At 37.6% G+C, this 8,101-nt stretch overlaps 1 protein-coding gene across 2 annotated transcripts in view; it reads left to right on the plus strand.

Annotated features, from left to right (window-relative positions):
* SATB2 (SATB homeobox 2) overlaps positions 1-8,101 on the plus strand; it is a 190,404-nt gene that overhangs the window by 82,602 nt on the left and 99,701 nt on the right. For both annotated transcript variants that reach the window (XM_042480085.1, XM_042480093.1), the window contains exons 3-4: positions 595-721; positions 1,994-2,117. In XM_042480085.1, coding sequence (XP_042336019.1) covers positions 595-721; positions 1,994-2,117 — 251 coding nt within the window. The remainder of the gene's footprint in view (positions 1-594; positions 722-1,993; positions 2,118-8,101) is intronic.

Consider the following 8,101-nt stretch of genomic DNA (forward strand, 5'->3'; position numbering starts at 1 on the left):
CATTAGAAGGAACCTCCTGACAGTAAGGGCTGTCTGACAGTGGAACACACTCCTTCGGAGTGTAGTGGAATCTCTCTCCTTGGAGGTCTTTAAACAGAGGCTGAATGGCCATCTGTCGGAGATGCTTTGATTTGGATTTCCTGCATGGCAGGGGGTTGGACTGGATGGCCCTTGTGGTCTCTTCCAACTCTATGATTCTATGATTCTATGATAGGTTCAATCCCTGGGATCTCCAAGCAGGGCTGGAAAAGATTTCTCTTTGAAACTATACAGCTACTGCCAGAGGGATCATTACTTTGACAGTGTATAAGAGTATTTGCTAATTTTTTGTAGTCTTCGTCAGTACAAAACAAAATTCATATTTCTGAAGGGCTTTGGAGAATGTGGATTTTCTTTCTTGTCCAAAGCTTATTTACTTTCTAGGTCTTTCACATTTCCATGAATAGGAAGAATGAACAGGGCTATAACTGTAAACTGCTATCAGAAGAAAATTTTAGTACCCTAGTAAAAGTCATGCCCCTTGAACAAATAATCTGATGATATTCGCAAACAGATATATGTTCATGTATTTGTTTATTCCATTACCTTTTCTAGGTATAATCAAACTTGGGAAGTGGAATCCGCTTCCACTCAGTTATGTGACAGATGCCCCTGATGCTACAGTAGCCGACATGTTACAAGATGTCTATCATGTTGTGACACTGAAAATTCAATTACAAAGGTGGGTATTCCTGAACATCTGCCCTCCTCTCATCTCTAAGCTGCTCTACTGATCACAGTATCACTACTGAGATTAGCAAATCCTGTCTTCATTAATTTCAGAGCTTTGGTTGAAATGGAAAGCAAGATGCAGGAAGAGTGCTTCAACTGGCAGCTCTTTGTGGGTAGTATTTTATTTCAACATGATGTTGTAGTACAGACAGGTACTGTTAGTCACTGAAAGATCTTTCAAAGAGAACTTTCCATACCCCACAATCTGTAGCTCCTCAAGACCTCATTAAATGTATGTATGTATGTATGTGTGTGTGTGTGTGTGTGTGTATATATATATATATATATATATATATATATATATATTAAAAATAAACACTTTTGCTGTTTTTTTACAACTTATCCAGAAATTAAGAGCTAAGATCTGAAGTCTTAAGGGTAGAGTCCTTCTATTGGCTTTTACTGAGGTGTAACATCAGCAGTAGAAAATGCTTCAGTTTAGTCTGTAGCCCAGCATCCAAGTAACTGTTTTAAGTCCAGAAAACATATCCAGGACTAGCCATGTTGGCCATCTAGCAAAGTAAAATATTAACCAAAATCCACAAAACAATGATACTTTTATTGTGCCAGTCAAAATACACATTATACATGTTGCATGCTTTTGAAGTTTCACTGGCTTCTTTATCAGGCAAAGGTGTTAAAAATCATACAGGAGAAAGAAAGAAAGAGAGAGAGAAAGAAAGAGACAATGTTAGTCATAATAATAATAATAATAATAATAATAATAATAATAATATGTTTTATTTATATACCGCTATTCCAAAGATCATAGCGGTGAACAGCAAGTAAGCTAATTAGCAAGTAAATAATAATAATAATAATAATAATAATAATAAATTTTATTCGTGTTTCCCTGCCTCTCCCATAGGATTGTAGCGGGGTTACAGACTATTAGCCTGCATTTGGTCAAGGTGTCATGGTGGTTGTCCTCAGTTAAGATAGTATGGAAGGGTATTTATGCAGATAGGCCCCCTCCTCTTTCTGGCCATGTGGGTATTGGGAGATTCACTTCAGGAAATATTCTTAAGTTCTTAAAAGTTCTTAAGTCCATTTTGGATTCAGGACTGTAGGTGGATGAAATGGCTACATCACAAGTGGAAAGAAGCATGGGATTCTAAACTGTGTTTGGATTCACAGAGCTTTGTAGCTCTTAAGTAAAGAGCAACTATCCTTGCAGGTGCTGCTTTCCATCTGTTTATTCTTCTGTTCTGTGTTTTCACAGTTGTTCAAAGCTGGAAGACTTGCCAGCAGAGCAGTGGAACCATGCCACAGTCCGCAATGCCTTAAAGGAGTTGCTCAAAGAGATGAATCAGAGCACATTAGCCAAAGAATGCCCTCTCTCCCAGGTTAGTGCTGCTGTTGGTGAAAGAGGTCATTTATCTTGATGGTGAAATAATACACTATAAAAATGAAGGATGTCTTTAAAAAAAAGAAAAGAAAAAAATCAGTTGCATGGACTGAGAGGGCAAAAGCATAGGCAGATGACAAGGAATGACAAGAGGATAAACTGAAAGGATAATTGCTGTCTTGTTTATGTGGACATATCCCATGTGTGGTTCTGAGGCATGGGTTGCCTGTTTTGTCTTTCACCTTCTTTCTGTTTATTGTTTTCTTGGCTAGATTTTTGACACAAGCTGCCACAGTGGCTGAAGTGGTATATACTGTGTTCAAAGATGAAAGCTATACAATTTCAAAATAATGGGAGGCTGTTTTTTTCAAAGTACTAAAAAATTAATAAAACCTGCAAATTACCACTGATGCAGTGTTTATAAATTAAACCCATTTTTGAGATACATTATCACTAATGGACTATATTCTGATTTGCCAGAGTATAGTTTTACTTATGCATCACATTTTGACCTGCCTGTCTTAAATACAGTTTTGTTTCCATTGTACATAATACATATGTGACAGTAGTTAACTGACTGTGTCTACCTATACCAGTGATGGTGAACCTTTTCGAGGCCGAGTGCCCAAATTGCAACCCCAAACCCACCTATTTATTGCAAAGTGCCACGTCCCTCTGGCTTTCTAGTAACAAACTCTGGCAAACTCTGTGCTGGGGCGACGGCACATGTGCCCACAAAGAGGGCTCTGAGTGCCACCTCTGGCATGCGTGGCATAGGTTCGCCATCACTGACCTATACATTTGACATGATTAACAAATTAAGGACATCCATTCTTAGATTTTGGAGGTAGTATCTGAACTAGTATCACGAATACATTGGGCCCTCAGTATCTGTGGGGGCTTGGTTCTAGACACACACACACACCTGCGTATATCAATAACCATGGATGCTTTAGTCAATATTTAACATTTAAGATTACCTGGACAACAAGTTCCTGGCATCAGGAAGGCATACTTCTTGAAGTGTTTTTCACCTTCCCATCACGAAGGCTCCGCCAGAATTGAAACCCTTTCCTGACTCTTGTTTCCCACCTCCTCAACCCTTCCCATCAGAAAGCCTCTGCCAGGTTTCAAACTTCTTTGCCACCAATCCACCTCAGGGAGGGGCAGCAGATGGAGTAGGGCAAGGAGGTGTGTCAGTGGGTAAGGGATTTCAATCCTGCCAGAGGCTTCCTTGTGTGAAGGTGGGAAACAAAGTGAGGCAGGAGTGTAAATTCTGGCAGAGGCTTCTTTGCAAGAGAAAGGCAGGGTTTAAATTTTGGCAGCTGCTTTGTGATGTCAAGGTGGGAAAGAGAATGAGGAAGAGGTTTCAGTTCTGACTGTGGCTCTGTGGTGGGATTGACCACCATAGGAAGCATCGGCTTGCCTGGGTCTTGCTGCAGCAGTCTCAGCTATTGCCCTAGGACTGCTTCTTAGCCTGGTCATCACGGTTAAAAAAAATTAAATCTTCCTTCATTTCAATCTGCTGTTGTGCAGATCCATAGATATCGAACTTGTGGATACCGAGAGCCTACTGTACAGTACAGGCACACATGGCACAGAAGCCTGAAGACTGTTGAACAGTCTGTGAGTGTTTAATCTAGTACTTCTCAAACTATGGGTCTTATTACTTGATGTGTCATCCATTGAAAGGATTGTTTTTTTTTAACACACTGAAAGGATTTGATTTGGACAAGAGCATACCATTAATATTACAGAGCCCCTTTGAATGATAGCCACCTTCTCTCTCAGTATTTGGAGGAAAATGAAAAACTAAATTTAAACTTTCTTAAATTGATATTTATACTAGTACGTAGAAGGGGGAAGTCAGAGCTTGAATGTTGGAATTAGTTTACAAGTGGATCTCATTGTAAAACGTTTGAGAAGCATTTGCATAGACTTATCCCGAAAACTTTGGCAAGAACAGGCACCCCTCATTTAAAGATGAAAATAAGCTTTCCAGAGACATCCACTTGGCCACTGAGAGATAGAGGATGCTTGACAAGATCATCCTTCAGTGTGAAACAGCAGGGCTGTTAAATTCCTAAACATACAGATGAAACATGTGGTACAGCTATAGAAAGCCTACTGAAGCCTAGACTATAGATAAGGGATTGAATATTTAAAATATTTAAAAGTATATAAAACAGTTTGTACACAAGAAGCCTATTGTGTCAGACTTGAACAGCTGTATATGATACGTTAGCATTTCAGTGTAAGGTAGCCTCTTTTTTTGTTGAAGAATTAAAATATCCACATCTGTCAGGATGGTATTATGTCCTTCTGCTCAACCCAGAAAGGCAAATAGATAGGCATTCTTGATTGCTGCTTATCTGTTGTGGAATTCCATTTCTGTGGAAACTTGCCAAAGCCTATATGTGACCATATTTCAGAAATGCAGGTGTTTTAAACTTTTGCAGACTGTTAATGGACTCGGGATGATATGGGGCTGGAATTCAAACATTTGCAAGGTTTTAATATTTTTTCTTTTAGCTGATCAGAGTTTATATGTTTGCACACCTCAAACTACAAGTGCATTAAAAATTACCATCATCCTAAACACCATCATGATGTTTACTGTTCCAAGAGAGAACCACTAAATGTCTTTATTATATCATGACTCTGTTCTTAAACAGGCCAGCTGCAGGCCAATATTGCTGTGTGGGGACTGTACTATAATTAGAATCCCTGATTAGTGTATGGAGCCTGATTAGTATATCTGTTCGTTTATGTATTAAAGTATTATACTCATGCACACACCTAGGCTTCTTCTAAATTGAATGCATCCAGAGACTCCTCAGTCTGTGTTCCGAATAGTAATATTACGACATATGCTCTGCCTCCACTGCAAAAAGTGGACAAAATGTTTGAGCAGTGTTGGTAAAATTATGCTAGGATTTAGAAAGAAATCTTTTCCTTCTCTAATTTTTTGTGTTTTTTTCGGGCTATGTGGCCATGTTCTCTAAAAGTTTATTCCTGACGTTTCCTTCTCTGCTTCCTTCTGCTACCTGTTTCCTCATCTAGAATATTTCTGCATTCTACTCTGTCAATTTGTTTCCAGATTTTATTAAAACAGTAGTGCTTTTGCTAAAATCAGTTTAACCTTTCTGTTCTATATCGAAACCATCCAGAGGTTAATTCAAAGATTTGCTTCTCTCTACTCTTTTCAATTAATATCCACTTACAATGTGGATAAAAGTCAAGAGGATAGAAAAGATTCTACACAGTCATAGTGGTGATGCTAACCTGTTGCATTTAATAAGATATTTATTGCACAAAGGGCAATGTCCCTGATCATATGAGCTCAAAAGGAGTAGTAGATGAGTTAGAATCATAATCCTTAGTTTGTTGTTTAGTCAGGAAATGTTGTTTAGTCAGGAAATGTAAATAGTGCAGAAAAGAGATCACAATTTTGTTCACTACAGTAAACTAATAAACACGTGTTTTTAAATGTAAGACGTGCTGATGCTCTATTAACACCAACAATAACAATAAATCTATATTATTATAACACTGTTGTGACTTTCATTGAAAATATTTGGGTGTCTGTTCTTTCCTAATTCTCAAAATCTGGGGAGCATTTTCTTTTTCAATGGTTTTACAGATTTATTCTGGGGAACCTCTGCTATCTGCTTCCCTCCTTTTCTCCCTCTCTAGGGAGTGAGTTAGTACCCACTGCCTCATCCATGATCAGAATGGCTACCACTAAAATGGTGCAGAAGCATCCCCTTTTCTTTTTTCCTAATAAGACTTTGTGTGGTGTGCATGTACAATGTGGGATTTGTTCAATTTCTTTTTTCAAATGGTGATTTCTGTGGTAGAGTGGTAATATCTACAACAGTTGTCCCATTGCCGCATCCATGGTAATGAAATCTGACCAATATAAATGATGCCCCTCCCTTACATGTATTCCATATTTACCTCCACCAAAGGTCACTAAAATCTGCTGATAAAAGAAAATACATACAATAGAGTTACAATATAAATCCCTGTTGTGGGGTGAGTCCATTTTCCATCTTTGCATCCCTCAAGCATCTTGGAATGAAAACGAAAATATATATGGAATGAAACTATTATCAACATTTTAAAAGCATTTAAAATATACATTGTCCAGGGTTTATATAGCTATGTCTGTGTGTCTGTATTTGCATGTGCCTTCAAGCCACCTGTTAAATTATGGCAACCCCATCTCATAGAACTGAGAAAAGGAAATCTGGACCAGGAATTACAAAGATTGGATAATATACATTGTCTTGCTTTAAAACTTTCCTGTTACACAGTTTTTAGAAATAATTTTGGGATAGTAAATATGCAAACACTTTTCTTAAAATTTTATTAATAATTCTCAAATAAAATATTCCAGAGTCCATTTTAAATTTTTCCTTTGTTTTTTCCCCTTCCAGGTAAAAAGCTCTTAGTGAAAAAAAAAAATCTAGAAAAAAGTCCCCCCCCCCTTCAAATCTTTCTTTTCTTTCTTTACCTTGGGCTTTCATATCTCTAATTCAAATTTTTCATATCTCTCCACTAACTTATTGTTATGGAGATGCTTCCAGTAGCAATGATATAAGAGAATTATTACTTAAGGAACAATTTGTTTCATCATTGTATAGACCATAATAGCAATTTATTTTGAAGTTATTGTATGTTACCAAGTTGTTTTTGACTTATGGTGACCCTAAGACAATAGAGTTTTCTGAGGCTGAGTATGTGACTCACCCAAGGTTACCCAGTCATACTATTATTTGATCTATTATTACTTGACTTATTTTTCAAATTAGTATGAATATCTTTTTGCCAGAAAGTTTGAACTTTAGGGCACTCTGTCCATATATGAAAGAAGCACACTCTTTATCACAATCTTTCCATCATCAGTATCAGCATTATCGTTATCATATATTTATATCATGCCTCTCCTTATGGATCGAGATGGGGAAGAACAACAGATTAAAACACATTAACAGATTGGACACATAACATCAGTTTCAAACATGTAACATCAGTTAAAAGATACATAACACCTATTAAAAGACACATGAACCCTGGTGGCACAGTAGTTAAATGCCGGTACTGCAGCCATTCACAGCCAGATGGTTGTGAGTTCGATCCCAGGCAGGCCTCCAGGGTCGACTCAGCCTTGCATCCTTCCGTAGGTTGCTAAAATGAGTATAGGCAAGAAACTGAAAGCATGCAGTCAAGCAGCAAACAAAGAGAAGATAAGCTTCATGTGCTCTAAGATGGTCAATTGTTTATTCAGTTTTTATTCAGTGTTTAAAAGGCCCAACGTGTTTCAGCCACACTAGGCCTTCAGGGGTGGAAAAGAAATATAAATACACTTAAAGTATAATATTGTAAAAGATAGGACAACACTGAATAAACAATTGACAATCTTAGGGCACGTGGAGCTTGTCCCCATTCTGTTTGCCCCCAAAATGAATACCCAGCTTGTTGGAGGCAATTGGCGTAGGCATTGTAAACCGCTTAGGGAGTGCACTGATAAGCAGTATAGAAATGCACTTGCTATTGCTATTGCTTTAAAAGATCACATAAAACCAATACATATTGTTGTTGCCTTCAAGTTATTTCTGACCTAAGGCGAATGTATGAGTTTTCTTGGGAACTGTTCAGAAGGACATTGCTTTTGTCTTCATCTGGTGCAGAGAGAATGTGACTTGCCCAAGGTCACTTTAGGGGGATATCTGCACCCCAGTCTCCCAGTCCAACTCTAAAACCATTACACCATGCTGGTTATTAAAACAGTAACTTCATAATTCATACATAAAAATGTATAATTTAAAAAGCATTTGGTCTAACCAATACACATGTAAATCACTTCCTTTCAACCAGGGTCACAGAGTGTGTATATATCTATATTTATATCTATATATCTAAATATATCTATCTATCTATCTATCTATCTATCTATCTATCTATCTATCTATCTAT

This window comes from Sceloporus undulatus, chromosome 1 (assembly GCF_019175285.1).
Source record: "Sceloporus undulatus isolate JIND9_A2432 ecotype Alabama chromosome 1, SceUnd_v1.1, whole genome shotgun sequence".
NCBI lineage: Eukaryota > Metazoa > Chordata > Lepidosauria > Squamata > Phrynosomatidae > Sceloporus > Sceloporus undulatus.